Source organism: Morchella importuna (assembly GCF_003444635.1).
Source record: "Morchella importuna strain M04M26 chromosome Unknown Morimp01GS002, whole genome shotgun sequence".
Taxonomy (NCBI): Eukaryota; Fungi; Ascomycota; class Pezizomycetes; order Pezizales; family Morchellaceae; genus Morchella; species Morchella importuna.
This window is the reverse complement of record NW_025763399.1, coordinates 1,574,681-1,594,725: the sequence shown is the minus strand read 5'-3', so window position 1 is coordinate 1,594,725 and position 20,045 is coordinate 1,574,681. Positions and strand designations below refer to the sequence as shown.

The window sequence follows — 20,045 nt, the reverse complement described above, 5'->3', positions numbered from 1 at the left end:
TTCCTCATTTGAATAGGATCCCACTTAATTTCCCCGGCCTATTGTGATCGTGCCATGCTATACAAATCTAGTCAACCACCTAAACGGAGGTTAAGACCCCCCAAATGCACACACTTTTCCCAAAACTCCGTTATCTCAAAAGTCAGCCTGTTTGGAAGGCCACTTTGTTAAGGAAATATCGATACCATAACTGAACTCTGAAAAACTGGGCTAGACCTAATTTTTCTCGTTGCAACATCAAAACCTGTAACAAAATCACCCAACTGAGTTCGTGTCCGACAGACCAGAACTTTATTTTAATATTTCTCAGTTAGCAATGTGCTAACAAGACTCCCGGACGGGCGCTTAATGTCTTCGACCGAGAACATACATGTAGTACACTCACTCACGGCGGATCTTGTTTTGCAGCAATTTAGAGCCCGCCCAGCAACAAGACAAAACAGAGTCTTCAAGGGTCAATGCCTAATAAAAAGGTCGTTGAAACGGAGTTTTCACCCCTGTAAACGTCGTTTTGGGCTGTTGCCGAACGGGACCTTGGTTTTAACTCTCTGACTCAGAGAGGATCCGCGAGCCTACTACAGGGAAGGCAAACTATGTAGGTTAGCTTCCTTTATCTTCACCACATGCACCCACCAGAATCTCTTGTCTTTAGGAAAAAAGCGACGGAGTCAATATATGATTGCATAGTTACCCCACTGGGTCGAATGCGGCGCCCAGGCCCTTGATTTTGATTTTTGGGTGTTCCTGTCCCAGAGCCGGCCGGTAAAATATATATATACTATACCGGGTATAATGATTTGACATGACGTGACGGCCGGGCTGAGACATGTGGAGGTTCAGTACTATGTACTAATCAATTACATTGGCCGCGGCCACAGTCACGCGTACGGTATACGTATGTAGTATGAGCACCACGATTAGTTCTAGGAGTGCAATATTCTGTAACTCTATATTTCACAGTGTAAAATGGTGCCGGTGTGGCGCAAGTGGCTTCTTCATGATCGGTCAGCAGAAATGTGGCAGAAATATTTAGGGATGTCTAGATTATGAAACACTTTAATTTAAGGCCGAGGTTTTAAAGTAAATCTACAGAGCACGTATATATATATCTACTAGCATATAGAAATGAATTAGTAAATGCAGTGACAGTAGGGGTTCAGGTAGTCTTGGGTTTCCAAGATGCATTTGATAGCTATGGAAACAAATAAATGTATCGATAGTACATGTATGCATATATGTAAGTACTGTGTATATGTAAGTACTGTGTACATGTAAGTATGCAATTTCCAGTAGACCAAACTATTGTGCCCTCTGCCGTCCAGATCCGCCCCCAATCACGATCATGATCAATTGACCAAATATTCAGCCTTGTTAGGTATTTGTATGTATCACCGTACCCCAGACCCCTGCCAACTTGTCGTTTCAAATCTATATATCACATATGTACATATAAGAATTTTTCTAAGAACCCACATCGACGCTGATCACCAATTTTGTGCGAGGTAGACGTGTGTACCTACATGTAAGCACTTCGCACAATTTGAAGCCAAAAGCTGTCGCCATCTTAATCCCTCCTTCGCCCCAAAGGTGTCAGTACATGTATGATGAACTGCCATGCAGGTACTTTTAGACAAAGATTCACCTTTTAAAAGTATGTAAATCCTAGCTTCGAGTCCTCTATATTAATTCTTTGTGCAAGTATGTACCATGATCAGGGATATGCCCAAACCTCTTGAGTATGACCCAAGTCCTGAGCACATAAAACACCCATCATCATATCCGGATTGAAGTGAGGCCCCTATCTTGGTCATGATAGCTATCGGAGTTAACTTCTGTGAGATGATTAAATCATGAGGAATCACTCGGGGCCATCAAGCTAGTATGGTACCTAAAGCCGGGGAATAAATTATCCTGATATATTAAAAAAGATGTTCACGCGCATGCACAATATATATGTAGGTACATACAATCTCGCTAAAAAATTCCTCACCCTTACAATCGCGCATATGTCCTTCCGAATTCTATAAAACTGAATACGACGCGACGGTTCATTCTTTCGGTGGGCAGGGTGTTCCACAAAACTTTTGATCGGCTGATAAATTAAAAGTCGTGTTCTTTGCATTTACTTAATTTGGTTGTGGGGTAAGGTTGGTAGAACAATTGCAACAGGCAATATGGGGAATATCTTTGTTTGAAGTAATGTGTGCATGTAGTCGACCTAATGAATACATACATAATTCATTGTGCGCGAAATGACTCTAATTTGTGGAACCGGCCACGTTGGCGAAATATGTAGATGGTGTACACATGAGAGCCTCTCAATTAAAGTGGTGTGCAGTATGTACTGCAAATGATATTTCCACCCAGGGCGGCAGAAAGAAAGGTACACGCACGAGACGTACCGTTCATATCAGATGGCGTCTACTTATAGACGGATTATCCTACATCATTTAGCTACAAACATGCATGTATTGTTGTTACTCGTGAGCTCTCTTTCGGCTTGAGTGATCTTATCAAAATCTTTCTTTGAAAAGTGCGTTACGTTAACCATATACATTTATTGTATAAAACACCTCGAAATGTCTGGCTCACCGACACCTGAAGATTGGGAGAAACATCGTGAAATAATCGAGAATTATTACCTGAGGAGCCACACCAATGGCAAACATACATATACCCTCGGAAAAATACTGAAACTCATGGCGGAAGAACATGGATTTTACGCAAAGTAAGAATTCTTTTATGAATCTGCTGTACTACGTGTACTTGAGTACATTGCATGTAGTTGAGGGAACATCGAGCGATGAAAGCTAAGCTTAGCTTAAGACAGCGCTGACCCGAAGACAGTGGCCAAGCTCAAGTCTTTATCGCTCGTTGGCCGTTCATTCCCTCAACGTACTACCTTATGTGACTATCAGACTTATATTGATAACTTAGGAAAGCGCAATATAAAACTCGGATCAGTAAGTGGGGTCTCTGGAGGAACATTAGCAAGAGAATGGCGCGGAGCATGGCGCAGATCCAAGACAAACGGGCAAATGTCGATGGAAAACGGACAGCCTTCGTATTATGTGGGGTGCCTATCTCGGAAAACAAGGTGAAACGTGCTCGCGAAAATCACGATTATGGGGTTGATTTGGGCCTGACATATATAAGAGGTAAGTTTAAAGAAAAAGCTTTCGGAAAGAAGGTACAAATTGCGGATCAATTGGCTTAATCTAATCAAAATTATTGTCCCAGATGTTGTCCCGTCACAAATAGGTTACTTTACCCCAGAACCGCAGGATGAATTATATGAAGCCATTAAATATAAGGGGCTGAACGAAGACGGGTATATGATGGTCAATGGAATGGAGGGTGCCGCAAGAGGAACCGATTCTCAGGACAGTTATGATGGCGACTCGCAAGATTCAATAGAAATATCTGACGACTGGACGAATATAACACGCGAAGAGCTTGAGCCAAGGTAAGAGCACATCAAGATTTTGCAAAGCATCTTTATGATATTAAAGTCCTGTTATGTCTATAGACGCGCCAATCCTGAGACCGATAGTATAGAGCCCATCTACGAAGGGGATCGGGAGTTAAAAGATAACATGCCTTCTCTAGTCGGGTGGCCTGTGGAGAATCTTGAACTATCTACAGAGCTAATCGGCATGCATGGCTCGTCTTTTATTGGGATGATCACTAGCACACATCATGACCTGCATTCAGATCTAGCCTACACAGGAATATTAGAAGCTGAAGGAGATAGAAATATTATCAAAAGCACGGAATTACGAGGTTGTGTATGGATGAGCTCAGGCTGGAACGGCAGGGGCTTCATGGGGAATTTGTTTGATGATGAGTATGAGTAAGTAACCTACGTTAAGCCCTCACATGTTTCTTTCTGACATTGTCTTTTATAGTGTTGTTCTGTCTGAATCATGGCCTTTCGGAGCTACAGACTACAGTAGTCAAGAAACCCTTAGAGAAACCCGACGAGAGCTCTTGATACATCAGGCCATGTCATCAAGCATATTATGAGATTCGAGCTGATATATATATACGGTGCTGCCATGTAACTGTATTGAGCTTAGCTAGGGAATATACATGTACATGCCCGCGGCATGCATAAGGAATGGTTCTTCAAAGTCAATATCAAGGTCAATACAAGGAAGGACCTTCATTTCGGCTAGCTCTAACCAAATAACGGCCGCTGTATTATGTTAGTGGTCTTGGTTTTGTACTTCTAGAGATTTGGATAGGCTTAGCTGGCATGAGACTCTTTCTTTTTTACCTTTTCTTTTTACCTCTTTCTTTTTTATAATTTACCTCTTTCTTTTTTTACCTCTTTCTTTTTTAATTTACCTCTTTCGTTTTTCTTTCACTTGTGATAAACACTAACTATTTAGTCTCCATTTTTCTTTCTTTTCTAAAAACCCGCAGGCATGGTTTCCCCGGTTCAATTTGTGGGGTATGAAGGTTCAAGCGGTATGTATCTATTATGGTGTTAATTTAATTAATGTATGAGCTATGGTTTAAAGAATTAAATTCATGTGTAAATATATGGTATCGGGCATTATAATTCATTGATTTATAACAGACCCGCGGATCCGGCTGGTTCAAGCTTTTCTCTCTCTCTAGATCTACGCGTTGGAAAAGAGCAAGGAGGATCTGCAAAATTGGGGTGGTTTTGCTTCATACATGGTCAAAAGGGATTTATCACGTCTCGCTCATTCCGAGGACGGTTATTGGGAGCTCCTTCTGGTCCCACACAAAACTCAAGAAAATATTTGATTCTCTCTTACGTTGGTCTCGTAGAGGCTCCATCTATAGAGGCTCTATTAACCGGCATTAATTGTAAAACATGCTTTTATCAATTTTTTTTTTCCCCCTAAGTACTGTTAAAATAAATATGCTTACAATTAAGTGGCATCACGTCAGCCAAGAATCGATACTCGAGCCGCATCTGTATAATACGCGGCGGTGGGTAACTACATGTACATGTAGATCTGCGACCAGAAGTTCTCCTTGCCACTTCCTTATATCCTACTATCTAAACCATATACGTAGCTACCGGATTAGCCGGCTCATTATGTGTTGATTTCGGCCTCTGAAACATTTCAGGCCGATAAATGTTCGTGTCTTTTGCAATTTGGTTCTTGCTCATCTTACTCGAGGAAAAACAAGTTTGTTATCTAGCGGCCCCCACACGCGGTGATCATGCGCGGTGCCCATGGTTAGAGTACCTACATACGTGCATGCATGCATACGGTGCGCAATAGTTTAAGATGCGTGTTTTGGTGCGCGCCAGTTGGGCCCGAAATCTCATGGTTGTAAGGGGGTGACATGCGGTCAGAAATTCCACCCCCCGCATACTTATGCGTTCATTAAATGGTCGGAACTCTTAGTAGGGATTTGGTTGCAACGATATCCGACCATTTAATGAATGCCCGAGTATATATTAGTCTAGTAGCAGCGCAGCTAGCCGGATATAACCGTTCATGTTGAGATAGGATGGATACATGTATTGATAGGCACTTAGTATTGACGGATCATTCAACCGAAAGGGGTAATACAACTCGTTTGCTTGAGCTTCCTATCGGTCAATACCCAGTGTCCGTCATCACCCGAACAATAATACGGCCGGTACGTACGTCCGAGATGATGGAAATTGATGGCTGACTGTTTGTACGCACACGCAACGCATTGTGAAAGGGGCTTTATTTGAACCTCGCTGCTGGGAAGTGGGGCTTAAACCTTGGAGCGACGGCTAACACCCCCACAACTAGAATGCTTAGTGGGGTTTACGCCGAAGTCATAAACTATCACTCGGTGGTTAGGGTTGTTAGCATCCATCTGTGCTATCCCTTTCGCTAGCTGGTGAAGCTGTCAACTTTTGGTTAAATGGGCCACAGAGTGCACCGTGCACTCGAAAACCCACCTGTAGTTCTGAGAACAGGGGAACCTCAGACATTGATTCATATCTATATTTAGGTCTCATCTACCATCCCCACAGAAAACATGTCTATCTAAAGTGCCTAAGCTGTTTCTAAGCGGGCAGGCTGAGGCTGAGTAGGTGGCCTTTCAAAAGTTGGCTTTATCCTTTAGGCGGTCAGTCAAAATCAAAATCGTGACTGAACGCGGTATGGCCTAGCGACGTCCCCTATTGAGCTTTGTTACTGTTAGGCCATATCACGTTCGGTCACGAAAGGGATAAGGCCAAACCACCTACCTAGTGCCCTAAAGTTTTCTTCAGTTTTGGGCTGGTACAATATAGAAACCCCAGGTGTTGCTTAGTCATCATTGTTCTTTGAGCTAGCTGTCGCTGAGTTGAAGTATCATGATGGCTAGATATTAACTGATTGATTGGAAGCCATCCTATAGATGTTTTTGGGGTTTGTAGGTGTCCGGATGTGGTCCGTAGATTCCTTAGGCCAGGGGGGATCTACAGACCACATTTGGACGCCTACAAACCTTCAAAAATATCCACGGGAAGGCTTCCATTAATTGTATGATGATGGCTAGATAGATCTGTAGGTGAATAAATAGAAAGGTACACGCGTGGCCTGTCTGGATTTAGTATCAACGAACACCATAAAAGAATTACTATAAGTCTGGGATCAAAATTACTTCAGCCCAGGTAGAAAAAAGAGTCTCGATTGACGAATCATGATGACGCTCGGACCACGCATACCTCCATCGAGAGCTTAGTCCTCCAAACTGCATGCAGCAGCGCAGGGATCAGCATACATATGGTGCGCACACTCATAAAGGTGATGGGGTGGCGTACAGAAGATACAGAAGTGGAACAATTGTGGCTGCAATATGGCCTCATGGGCCAATAAAAGAGGGCCTTCTGCTGCATCACTGCCATGGCCTGATCGGGTTTGTTTCTTTAAGGGTATAAATGGGTATAATACTGTTCCACTTTGCTCAGTCTTGGCGCTTTTTACATACTAAAATACCGAATTTCAAGCTTGAATAACTTTTTAATCAGGACAGATATCAAAAATCGGGTTGGTAAAATTATTCTTCATTACTAGTACTTCAAATTTACCAACCCGATTTTTGATATCTGTCCTGGTTAAAAAGTTATTCAACCTCAACCTTGCCCTAATTTTTGACTACATTTATGACTGGGCGCACCATACATCTATAATATCTGCAAATAATTTCAGAGGGTATGTACGTACGCGAGTGATATCCTGTGATTGTTATTGTTACACCATCTCTGCACAGCCCCCATGATCATCCCATGTATGACCGCTATCCCTTGGACGCGTGAGACATTTGGAGAATCTCTCTCATGCATTAGCGTGCCCTACCTAGGAAACGATTTACTATAATAAAGCAGCAACTTGCGAAGTTTTTGGCATCTCTGAGTATTCCGAAGACCAATAAATGCAGCAAACTGCTTACCCGGACGTTTTCTCAGCCAAATTCTAGGTCACATGACTGCCAATTCCCGCTAATGCATGAGAGAGATTCTCCAAATGTCTCACGCGTCCAAGGGATAGCGTCATGTGTCGACATATACATACTCTAGATGATACTTAACGACTTTGTAACCCCGCGCTCTAGGCTGCCAGTACCTACATGCAGTGGTATTTAACCCAGAATACCCAGCACAATTTAACAGACCATATGCATCTCCACACCCTCCAGTAGTACTACCGACAATCAAACCCTCTCGCAAATTAATATACAACTAACCTCCTCTTCCCCCCGGGCCTGCAATTTCCAGCCTAGACCTCCCACCCGAACTCCTCCTCCAAACATCCTCCTCCAAACTATCATGTCACGATTTCTCCAACCTCTCACCCTCTCACCCCCCCCCCCCCCCCCCCCACTCCCGCCAACCCTCACATCCTCACCGCCGGCGCCTAGCCCGGCCCACGATCGATCGAGGCTACTCAAGGCGAGCATTAGGGACGAGTGGCCTCAGCCTCGTATAAGCCATACGTACCTTTCCTTGCTCATGCAAAGAGATGTACATGATGCCTCTGATCAAGGCGCTCTAGCTCCCCAACTATCCCCTCCGCGGTCAGGCCCCATTAGTACCTGCCAAGTTAGCCGGAGAAGGAAGGTATGATAGAAGATACTCCTAAAATTAATCAGAGATATCCTCACACTAATACATTATCAATATCTTATCAGATGTGAATGAATGTGCGCATTTATTCATTCTCACAGTTGTTGATGTTCACGACTTCCATATATGGTTAACCTGACACTGATTAAGCCGGACCGCCGAGGGGGTACCTAGATCTATCAAGATTGAATCTATATTTACAGCTTGGTATAGATATAGTAATTGATCGTCCGCTCTGGGAATACTTCTAACCTTACGTTCGAATCGCGGAAACATCAATCCCACTGAGTACACTCTGATCGAGTACAATACAGTATATAGCTCGAGGCGAATAGGAGTGATTGCCCCGAGTGTGTTGACCCCCACGCCTGGAACTCTCGAGAGGCCTGGAGCGTCTAATCAATAGCTTACCCGAAGCCTCGCACTACCCGCCATCCGCCCGCAACACCCCCACTATCCGCTCATTCCTCCAGAGCATGCACAACCACAACCCTCTCCTAAACATGCGCACCAATCCATACACCCACACTCCACCACCGCAGTAACAGAATCTGTCATAGCCGTCTCCCAATCATCATCCGCGGCACCATCTACTAGGCTGTAGGTGCGTAGTGAATCCTGTTCTGAGGGCGGGGTGTGGGGGGTTGCGGAGGTTCTTGTTGTGCGGAGATTGTGCAGGATGGGATAAGGGTAGGAGTGGATGTGCGGATTATGGACCGGGGTCACTGCTATGTGAGACGGGAATTTGCGGCGGGGGGTGGGGATGATGGAAGGGGGGGTGTTGGTGGTGGTCGGGGCGGGCGTTGCTGCAGGAGGATGTGGGGACTGTGGGCGTGAGGACGATATATGGGTTTCTGCGGGGGTGGTGAGTGTACGAGTTAAGGTGACGGGGAATCCGTGTTGGAGATTGCTATGGGGACGCAGTGGGGGTGTGATAGCGCCGTTGGTGGGAGGTGGGGTGGCTAAGAGACAAGTGTTGGTGGGGGAGGGGGGGCCGTACCTCTTGAGCTCAAGGGGCTCAGCTTGAGATATCTTCCCCTAAAATGTGTGATGGTTTATAATTTGGTAGTGATGATTCCCCGTTTTCGAAAGGTTTGTATATGCACAATTGGCTTATCCAGTCAATTTCTGCGCGTGTCATATATCAATACTAATGCCACAACATTCCGGCTGGATAGCAATACTTGCTGACAGAAAGGAACTAGATCTAGATTGAAGATCTTAAGGGGATCTGATACAGCTCTTCTAGGCAGAATCACGTAGAATAACTATGGCCATATTTGCAAATGACGAGGATTTATCGGCTGCCATATCACCGACACAGAAGACAACGCCGCCGAAGCAGTTGCTATCACCACTACCTATCAGTGAAGTAAAAAGTCACACCCACGCTGTAGGTCGACTATGCAGCCCTCCTTTCGTTGAAAACCAACATTTTTGCCGACGTTGAGATATCCGTCTGCAGGGTTGAACCACTTGCTGCAGTGGCACTATTCATCCAGTCACGGCCGATCACTCGACATGTCTCTGCCTATATATAAATATAAAAAAGAAGTATAAGCTCGCATATCAGTGCATAGAAGTTCGCTGGCTGTGTAGCTGCTGTATCCGGTATGTACATATGTATGTGTGGGTATGCGTCACGTGTTTATTGAAGGGTTTAAGACGAAGAGACTGACAGCAATCGGTGTTAGTCTTTTCTTCATTCGAGCAAGAGAGTCTGGGCCATCTTTTTGAGAAATCTTCAGACCTCAGATAACGAGATATCGACCACCAACAGCCTGAACCCCGACCCCACACCCCCTCACCAAGACAGTGCCAAGATCGAGTGATAACCTGTGAACCATCAAACGCTATCGTAATACCAGGAACGATCTGTGTATTGCCCAGCACGGCTGCGCACTGCAAACTGGTCCGTCCAAATAGGTAAGAGACACCTGAAGAGACCTTAAATGCTGGAGTACTGTATTTGAACACCTCTAATCATCTGCCCCCAGGAGAGTAGTCCAGTGGAACAAGACAAGGCATGCAGATCCCGTGCTGAGATATCCTCCCCGCAGCTCATGCCTTATCCCGACCGACCAGGCCATGACGACGTAATAAGCTTCCCGATGGGCAGATCTTGTGCCACCACCCGCGAATCTCACACACAGCAACCCTGCATCCGTGCATCTCGGAGGCCCGCCGCCACACACGACAACAAAACCAGGTCTGTAAAGTGGAACTTGTAACAAGATGCACCATAAAAGAACACACACACACCCCGATCTGAAGACCGGACCCTCCTCTCAGATACATCAATTACACTCACTGCATGCTGAGGATACAGACCCTTAAGCTTCTCACTATTAATACCACAACCACAACTATAAGGTCAACAAGGTGTCTATCAATTGCCTCTACCACCACGCTACATAAACCCTTCTTCCCACCGCCCCCTCGTCCCGCGCCCACAATGACGAAGCGCAAGCGCGCAGCAGTCATCAAGGCAGAGGCAAGCATGGCGACTCTCGCCGCACTGCCCGAAGGCTCTACGACGTCCGAGGAACAGGAGCATATTGGAGACGAGTTTGCACCCGAAGAGGAAGAGGAGGGGTCTGATGAGTTTGATCCAGAGCCTGCCACTGCTACTAAAACTACAAAAGGGAAAGGTAAAAGGGCCTCGCAGAAGTCGGACAAACCCGCGCCGAAGAAGAAGAAGCAGAAGCCGGCGATTGATCGCAAGACGTTCATAAAGACAATGAATAAAGACGGCACAATGATCACGCGCGAGCCACAGGTCAATAGCACGCATCTCCCACTGCCGTGGAAAGGGCGGATTGGCTATGTACTTCGCCTGCTCTTACCTGCTCCACCCCCCCACCCCCTCCCCCTCGCAGAGAGCTAACAGACACCGCACTATTAGGCCTGCCTGAACACCTACCTCCGCAGCGCAACGCCCCCCATCTTCTGCTCCCGCACCTGCCGCATCGACACAATCCTCAAGCAAGGCACCCCCGCCGCCGGCAAATCCTACATCGAATCCCTCGGCCTCGCCAACGCTCGCGACCTCTCAAAGATGATCCGCTGGAACGAGCGCTACAACATCCGCTTCCTGCGCATCTCCAGCGAGATGTTCCCGTTCGCCAGCCACCCCGTGTACGGCTACCCCCTCACCTTTGCGGGCCCCGCGCTCCGGGAGGCCGGCGCGCTGGCCATGCAGTACGGCCATAGGCTCACGACGCATCCGGGCCAGTTCACGCAGATTGCGAGCCCGAAGAGGAACGTTGTTGAGGCATCGGTGAGGGACTTGGAGTATCATGCGGAGCTGCTGGGGCTGCTGGGGCTGGAGGGACAGGCGGATAGGGATGCGGTTATGATACTGCATATGGGTGGGGTGTTTGGCGATAAAGACGCCACGCTCGCCCGCTTCCGCACGAACTACGCTACCCTCTCACCGGCCGTCAAGGCACGCCTTGTGCTTGAAAACGACGACGTCGTACGTCCCCTCTTCCCCTTCCCACCACCCCCACTAACAAACCCACCGACAGAACTACACAGTGCACGACCTCCTCCCCCTCTGCCAGGACCTCTCCATCCCGCTCGTCCTCGACTGGCACCACCACAACATCCGCCACTCCCCCAACCTCCGCGAAGGCAGCCTCGACCTGCTCCCCACGCTCCCCGCCATCGCCGCAACATGGACTAACAAAGGAATCACACAGAAGCAGCACTACTCCGAGCCGCGCCCGGAGGCGCTGACGGACCGCGACATGCGCAAGCACTCGAAGCGCGTGTATGGGCTGCCGCCGTGCGCGGAGGACATGGACCTGATGATCGAGGCGAAGGACAAGGAGCAGGCGGTGTTTGAGCTGTACCGCAAGTTTGGGATCGGGCCGGGGGGTGGCGTGGTGGCGGAGGTGGTGCCGCATGTGAGGGGGGATGAGGATGGCGTGGAGGAGGGGGAGGTGGCGATGGGGGGGAGTGAGGGGAGAGTGTATTGGCCGGAGGGGTGCGAGCATTGGTTGAGTCCTGTGAAGAGGGGGAGGGCGAAGAAGGGGGTGAAGGATGAAGACGGGGATGAGGACGCTGCTTATGCAGAGGGGGGCGAGAAACCGCCGCCGCCGAAAAAGAGGGCGGCGAGGAGGCCGAAAGTAGAGCGGCCAGAGCCTGAAGGAGACGGAGAAGAAGCCGAAGCACCACCACCGCCAAAAAAGAAATCCGCACCCCGAAAGCCCAAACCCGCAAACCCACCCCCAGAAGCCGCCCCAGAAGCCACAAAACCACACCCAAAACGCCAGAAACCACCACCGCCACCAACAACAACAGCAACAGAGGCCACAACCAAAAAAAAACGCCCCACAAAGAAAGCACCAGCACCAGCACCCGCACCCGCACCCGCTGTAGATGCAGATGCAGAAGAATCAGACCTGAGTTCGCCGCCACTGGTCAGCGACGACGAGAATGAAGAGGTGCCGAGTGTGCCGCAGCAGGAGGTGTTTTTGCAGGTTGATCGTGAGGCGGCGGCGGCGGGGGCTGTGGTAGTGGAGGGGGCGAGGAGGAGTGGGAGGGTTAGGAGGGCTGTGATGCGGTAGGGTTGTAGTGTGTAGAAGGTGGACAGGGTGGAGGGTGGAGGGTAGAGGGTAGAGGGGGGTATACATGGATAGCTATACATGCAGTGTTTAGTCCTCTTGTTTATTTATGATTATTTTTTATACTCCCATACACATAGCCCCAACAAGACGAATAAATCTCGGAGACTCTATAGGAGCTTGTTCGTTTCATGGTTGCGCAGTGTTGATTATGATTTTTATGGGACTTAAAGACGCCGAGTGATAATCTGTGATTGTAATCTTCCACCCGGGGTCTGCGGGTCTGGAAGCAGTACGGGCGGGATAGCGCGACAGGATTTTTATGAATCACCTAGAGTGAGTTTGCAGCATAGTGCTAGAGGCTATAAATAGTGATCCAACTAGGAGCCCCGCGACCCCTCACCCAACATACTACACATCAGCGCCAGTAACGTTAACTCTTCCTCCAGCACACACTTGACCCACACGTACCACCCATGAGCGGGTAGAGGTAGAGAGGATGGAACAGTGGGTTTAAAGCATAACCACTCACTCTCTTGGTTCCCTGCCAGTAGCTACATGATCTTACACCTATGTAGAGAGAAGACAGAGCCCCCCAGCACGTGCTGTATACTACTCTGCCTTGATCATGAGGCGCAGGTGCAGACAGAGGAGACGGTTTGACGGGTTCATAAGGGCCAAGAACCAAACCTCGGAACCCCGGGGTGGTGCGGTTGGGGTGGGTGTAGAGTGTCCTCTAGTCTCACTGGAAGGAGGGAGGGGGGGGGGAGGGGAGGGAGGGGAGGGAGGGGAACATGCCGGCCTGCATCGGGGGTGAGTAGTGTTGGGCACGAGCCGGGCTGGCTCGGGTGCTTCGGGCTCTGCTTTTTACGGGCTCAAGCCAACTCAAGTTCAAGCTAATACTAGAAAAACTCAAGCTAGCTTAAGCCATTCATTCATTCTTTGCTACTGCTACTAGAGCTTATCATCTCCCCCCCAGCAGGCAGATTTTCAAGCTCTGTTAGCATATATAGTGGTGATCTATGCACCCTGATTTAGGAAACTTATGACGACAGCAGAGAGGCCTTGGGTTCGAATGATTTAATATTTTTTCTTTCTTTCTTTCTTTCTTTTCTTTCTTTTCTTTCTTATTTGTAGATCCTCTCAATTTATCCTTAGAAATGAAAAAGTGTATATTGTCAGGCTCAAGTTTAGACTTTGCTCTGTGGGGCTGCGGTGTTCAAGACACCGAGGAGCAATGCTGGCTGTATGTGTGATTGGCCGTGCGGTGGTGTATCCCGGGTATGTTGTCATGACGGGTAGATGTTGTAGAAGTGGCGGATTTAAGGATAAGTAGGATAGTTGGTTTTGCAATCTGGTGAGCAGAGACTACATGTATGTGAGATGAGTTTAGCATGCCTGAGTGTCTATGTAGTCAACACCTATACCCGATTCAAGCTGTATATGAGCATAGACCACAAATATTTGAGCATTTGTGGGTGACCACTAGCGGGGGGGGGCCTGTTTGAGACCTTCGAGTGATATCACATGAACCAAATCACATGAGCCAACATCCCACCACCGACACACCCCACCATATCATACCCCGCCACACCGAACAGTGCCCCAAACCGCCACAAACTACAAAAGTATGATACACCACCATCATCATGCTTTAGCAAGATAACAAAGCTTCAATGTTATCGTGTATCCCACCTCGCCCCCCACCTGGTCCCAGGCCGACAAGCATCATAAGAGCCGACAAGAATTTCAAAATCCCAGAGCCCCCTCCGAACCTAGGCCTACTGTTGATTATAGAAGCTGTCTGTAAAGTAAAAGCCAGGACAGAGAGCGCCCGTTCCACCCCCTCCGCCCCCTCAATATTTTACTCTGGTTGAAGTAGCCATCGATTTCCCCCCGGCGGTCAGTGCCCCCTACGAAGTGGAGACACCGGCATCTATAGCGGCCTTGTGCAGTCGCAGGCTATTGCTAGTGCGGACTGACTCCTTACCAGAGGGTATTGGAATGCGTCAAGCACCCCCACCCCCTCATGGAGGCCATGAAGGATAATGCAGCGCCGTCCCCTCTCCCCCCCTCCATTTTTCTATTACCTCAGCTGCAGGTCTTGGGTACAGGATCCAAGGCGCTACTTCGGCTCTGGGCAATGTGAGGCTATCGAATCATGGCTCCAGAACAGAAACAGAAGCAAGATGGAACTTGTTACATCTATATAATCATCACGACTCCTAATCCATAGCCGCCATCGTATTTCTTGCTCTTGGTTTTTCCTCATACACGACTAGCGCGTGGTAGGGGCCCTTTCGGTTTATGTCTCTGGAGTTTGGACTTTCAGATTGATATACGGTCTTTCAGCTACCATAGACCCAAGCTTGGTAGGTATGTATGCGAAGTATAGTTCTTGAGCATGTCTTGAGACTAATACAATAGGAAGACAAGAGGAATAACAGATGGACGATGAACAACATGGCTGGCCAATGGAGACCCAAAACACCTCTACATATTTTATCCTTCCGATCACATCTAGGAATGAATCTTGGCCGTAAGCACTAATGTCGACTCCATTGATAGAAGGCTCAAACCCTCCCAGCCGACGAGGGTTTATAACAGTGGTTTATCAGGGTTTCCCCCTGATATCGTTACTCTCTTGTACTCTAGCTGTGGTATTTTACCTTGGAGCATACGTGACTTAGGTTAACAGTTAGTATAGTATATATAGCTATCAGCGGATCTTACAGATTTATTGATGTATGTCATGGATTTGGGCACTATACTACACTGGTCGACGATCCTACATAGCGGGGCGGTTGTGCTTTTGTATTTTATTGTTATGAGGGGATTACTTTCTCTTTGAAGATTTGGGAGATTCTAATTACGTTTATGGTGTTACCCACTCCATTCCGTGGGCGGAATATTTGCGTTTTTCGGACCAACCTTCCCCTCGACGTGCAAGCATGAGCACGGATATAGGGAAGACTTTCATAGGAAGAGAGTAGCTTCACATTTCTAAAACGATACGACAAAGTAATATCCCTCTGCTCCTGGTTTGAGGACAACGCTACAGCGGGTATTCATGGTGATAACTATAATTATTCCTAAGGATTACAAGAAATATGTTTTGTCTGATCTGAGATAAATATCTCGTTGATTTTTATTGTATCCATTGAGATAGATACACAAACAAGCTCGGCATTACTGAACGTACAATATGAGCGCACTACTCAATATCTCTAAGGATTGATAAAAACGTGGTGAGTGACTACATGTATTTCTGCGGATGACTGAAAGCATTCCGTCCGAAATAAAACAACAGTCCCCAAATACGATATACCGCCGATATTATTATCCCAACATATTCCGTAGCCTCTATCACCATGTTTCGTAAAAATGTATTTTAACACACCAACCCAAACAAAGATTGAATCACCATGACTCACTCGGTAATTGCCGATTCTAGTTTTTGGACCCCAACAGTTCAAATTAATAGTCTAAAAGAAAGACATTGTATCTACACTATGCTGTTTCGCCTATTCCAGTTGGATCCTTAAACAAATAAAGGACATGCGGCCCTAGGTTTAGGTTGCTACGACTCCCGGTCTGTTTTCATGGTGACAGTTGGTGTTTTGTGACTTCTCGGTCTCATTCTTACTTCATACCCTTATCACTCATTAGGATAATTAGTACCTCGATTTAGGAGTTACTTAAATTACACTTAGGCTTTATCGTCGTATCAAAGCGATACGTCCTAGCTAGGTATACTACAACTCCGCGTAAGCACAAACACCCAAGAAAACCTCATACCGCCTACCACCAAACAACCACCCAACTTCTCTCAGTCGCCATCCAGTACGTGACCAAACAAGCATACCACTCGATGAAATGACGTCAAAAATATGTTAAGCTTAAAATAAACACCGATCTATGTACACCTAGGACTCTTCAATGGCAAACCACTATTGCAATCTGATTGGTCGCTGCATCACCACGACCAGCCGGAAACCTAGTGCCGGCTACAAAACCGCACTGCCCTGGTTTCGAGTAGATAAACTTTCAGCTGTATTTTACTCGCTGAGCAGTGTACCTGGCGGTGAGTAGAGCGCCTGGCATGGAAATTCACAATTGGCTAATTAAAAACATAGCTAGCTTTTATGATTGTTGTTCTAGCTGGCTGCTGGATACATAGCGATCGAGTGCTCTATGTCCCAGAGTGGACACATACATAACGCGGGGGAGGGAGGGAGGGAGGGAGGGAGGCATGTTTACCCAAACCGCGGCTACTGATCATGACAACCCCTGATTGTTTACCCCCCCCCCCCCCTTATGTAGCTTAGCTAGGAGCACTTCCCCAGAGATCCACGATCTTGCCCCGCGTTTGTCCAAGAAAACTTATTTTTCTTCAAGCCGGATCCGGCCGCATAATTCGCTCCAGGTCACAGATTTCCTTTTTTCTTTTTTGTGTATGTAGAATAAAAGAAGAGTCGCGGGCGGTAATCCCGACTACCCCCCCGTGCGATATTCCCCCGGCATGGCAACGCGGAGAGAGAGCAAGAAATGGTTTGCGATGTGTGCGTACTTGTACTTTTGAAATGTGGATGTAGCTAGTAGCTGCAAGGAACAACTTAGTTATGTCTCGGATACCCGTAGGTGAGGTGTGTGCGTTGCTTGCTTGCTGACCGGACGATGGGAATTAAGGGAGGGGGAGAATTTAAGAAGGGTTGCGGGAAAATATGACTTGATGCAGCGAAGTAATTGTTATTACTCTACCATTAGGTATCGAATATTAAGCTCTTGTAGCCCACTAGCCAGCTACAGATATAGACGATGCGTCGCACCGCAGCGAACAGGGAGGGGGGGGAGATGTAGAACCGCACATATCGGATCAAGGCCAGACCACACTGCAGGAGAATGATCGTGGGTTCTGGAAAACTTGTTTGCTTGTTTCCTTTCGAATCTTCTTTTTTTTTTTTGCTTTACTTTTCCTTTCCCCGCAGAAAGCTAACGTGGTAGTAGATAGCGTGAGTGAGATTCGAATGCAGTGCTACAATTAACACCAGCCTGCGATAATTAATAGCGACGATAACCGCACCACACATGAAAGTGAAAGAAAAGAAGAAAAAAAAAGGGAAGGAAACGCATGATAATCATACGCATTAAATAAGCACTTATTTGATCCTCCGGTCATCATCATGCAGCTAAACACCGCATCATCATCGTTTTTCTTTTTCTTCTTCCTCATGAGTGATCTCCGTCATGTACTCTATTGTACCTAGGCCTTGGTGTAGGTAGTTTTCTATCATGTGTAAATAACCTCAGCAAGGGACCCTAGTGTTTTGTTACGAGATGAGCATGCCTAGGTACGGTACATGTGCGTATTCTGCCTTGAAGGCTTCTTTCTATTCTCCACTGCAGGGCCCGTTGTGTGACAAACGTGCATTTATATTTCTTGCTAGGGCCGCGAAGTCCGTAATTGAAGGGGGAGAGCTAGTTATAGTTGTCGTCAGTCGGCGGTTGCTCGGTCGGACTTCGGAGAATTGGAGCTGGTGGGCCGAATGCCGAACCGGGGTTTCATCGGATTTCGGGCGAGCGCTCTAAGTGTAGAGTAGACTCAGTAGAGTATAGATAAGTAGACATGTAGGTACTCTACATACATACATGCGGCTACTTAGATAGGGTCATGCAGAGCAATTAGCTACAGTGATGGGATTTGACAGTTTGTTCCCGGTGGCACGATATACCTACTCTACACGATAGATCTAGAGTGTTTGATAATTCAGTACTTCACCATTCGGTGTATGGATACCTGGTAATAACGATATTGAAAAACCTGAAGATACGAGTGGACGACCCAGGGTATTGCTTGATTACTTACGTATATATCAAACAGAACCCGTCTCCAGAAACGCATGTGTGATTCTTTGATAAAGGTGGCCCGTTCCTACTCTCAGATTAAGTTTACCAATGAAGGTTATAACCGTAATTGAGACCACATAATGACTGTTATAAGAACGGTACCATTAATACTATCTGTTCTCCTTAATTTATTATGGCCTAGAGTGTCTTGCCGTGACCAGATGCCGTGACCAGACTCTCTATATCACTATTATTAATTCACATGCACCAGAAACCGCCAAAACCTTCCAAATGCTGACCGACTTCTTGGTCTCCAGTCAATTCTCCAAGACGTTAACGTTTCGTATACCGCCAGTTCATCCAATATCATATCTCAACCTTTAGACAACCTCAAACAAAGGAAGATATACTAGATTGAGGAACCCATCCTAGCTGATGACTGCTGAGGTATCTGTTATCTATCATTACAAAACCCGTGCACGGTGGAGTTTCATCAAATCCGTTCCCGTTGACCGGATTCGCCGTGCCATATTGCCATGGAGATCCAGATCTGGGCCCTTTTCTCGTACTCTATATATTTAGATTAAAGGTGCGAGTGATATATCGATTCTACCCTACTCTAGGGACTGCGCTGCACATCAAATCTATATGGAGCTAGTTAGGCAGACAGACATCACGAAATATGAGACATAACTAGTAACAGCCAGGCACACAGACACAGGTACAAGGAAAAAAAAGGCCTCGCGAAACATCACCATAAAAAGAAAAATCAGACGGTAAAAATGATATCACCAAACATTTCTATCTATCTACTTTAACTACCCCGTCTTCATCAAATCCATAAGATCCAATCCAAAGCCTCCTCCACTACTAGCCTGCTGTTGTTGCTTCTTCGCCTTCAATATCTCCGAGAGACTATTCCCCTTCCGTGACTTTGCCCGTTTACGACTGTTGGCGTTTGCCAACGATTGGGCCCCAGCAGCCTTCCCCGATGATTGGACCACGCCAACCTCAGCTTTCGCATCGGCTTTTGTAGGAGGAGGAGGAGCTGCAATTGTGACTGCAGCCTTAAGCTTTGACTTCCTGGCCCTGCTGCCCCTCCTTCTCTTTGCCAGGGGAACAGCAGACGCGCGACTCCTGCCACACATCTGGCATTCAAACACCATCATCGCCTTGTCCTTCCCTTTCCTCTGTTTGCTCACATGGGAATTGATACCCCAAACCGCCACCGTGCCGCAGGCATTACAGACGCTTCGCTCGACACTGTCTGGCAGGTTGATCCCCTTTTCGGACGAGATGTGCAGTAAACGGGTTGCGAGGTGTGCCGATACCGAGGGGGAGGTAGTGGCGAGGAGGTGCGAAGCGGCCCAAAGGTGGCGTAGCTGTAGGGCGGTGGTGGGGTTCGAGGTCATGGCGGGGCGGAGGTGCGGCGATTGGGCTGTGACCTGGGTCCGGGTGGTGGGTGGTGCGGTGAGGGAATGGGACAAGATTGGTCGGTTGCTAAGAGAGTGTAGGGTATGTAGGGTAGGGGTAGTTTGAGGAGTACTGTA

At 47.3% G+C, this 20,045-nt stretch overlaps 4 protein-coding genes across 4 annotated transcripts; 3 read left to right on the top strand and 1 right to left on the bottom strand.

Annotated features, from left to right (window-relative positions):
- Nucleotides 1-2,998: 2,998 nt before the first annotated feature.
- LAJ45_01277 (uncharacterized protein) lies at nucleotides 2,999-3,857 on the top strand (the record flags this gene model as incomplete). The annotated part of the gene is made up of 3 exons (XM_046110872.1): nucleotides 2,999-3,158; nucleotides 3,241-3,466; nucleotides 3,530-3,857. The coding sequence occupies 3 exons, from the start codon at nucleotides 2,999-3,001 to the stop codon at nucleotides 3,855-3,857; spliced, it is 714 nt and encodes a 237-aa protein (XP_045976050.1).
- A 5,741-nt stretch (nucleotides 3,858-9,598) lies between these two features.
- LAJ45_01276 (uncharacterized protein) lies at nucleotides 9,599-10,177 on the top strand (the record flags this gene model as incomplete). Its single annotated transcript, XM_046110871.1, has 4 exons — nucleotides 9,699-9,710; nucleotides 9,772-9,905; nucleotides 9,968-10,003; nucleotides 10,075-10,177. 4 exons carry the CDS (start codon nucleotides 9,699-9,701, stop codon nucleotides 10,175-10,177), a joined length of 285 nt encoding a protein of 94 aa, XP_045976049.1.
- Nucleotides 10,178-10,532: 355 nt separating this feature from the next.
- Nucleotides 10,533-12,651, top strand: LAJ45_01275 (uncharacterized protein; the record flags this gene model as incomplete). The annotated part of the gene is made up of 3 exons (XM_046110870.1): nucleotides 10,533-10,904; nucleotides 10,983-11,555; nucleotides 11,608-12,651. 3 exons carry the CDS (start codon nucleotides 10,533-10,535, stop codon nucleotides 12,649-12,651), a joined length of 1,989 nt encoding a protein of 662 aa, XP_045976048.1.
- A 6,662-nt stretch (nucleotides 12,652-19,313) lies between these two features.
- On the bottom strand, nucleotides 19,314-19,907 carry LAJ45_01274 (uncharacterized protein; the record flags this gene model as incomplete). Its single annotated transcript, XM_046110869.1, has 1 exon — nucleotides 19,314-19,907. The coding sequence occupies one exon, from the start codon at nucleotides 19,905-19,907 to the stop codon at nucleotides 19,314-19,316; it is 594 nt and encodes a 197-aa protein (XP_045976047.1).
- Nucleotides 19,908-20,045: the final 138 nt, after the last annotated feature.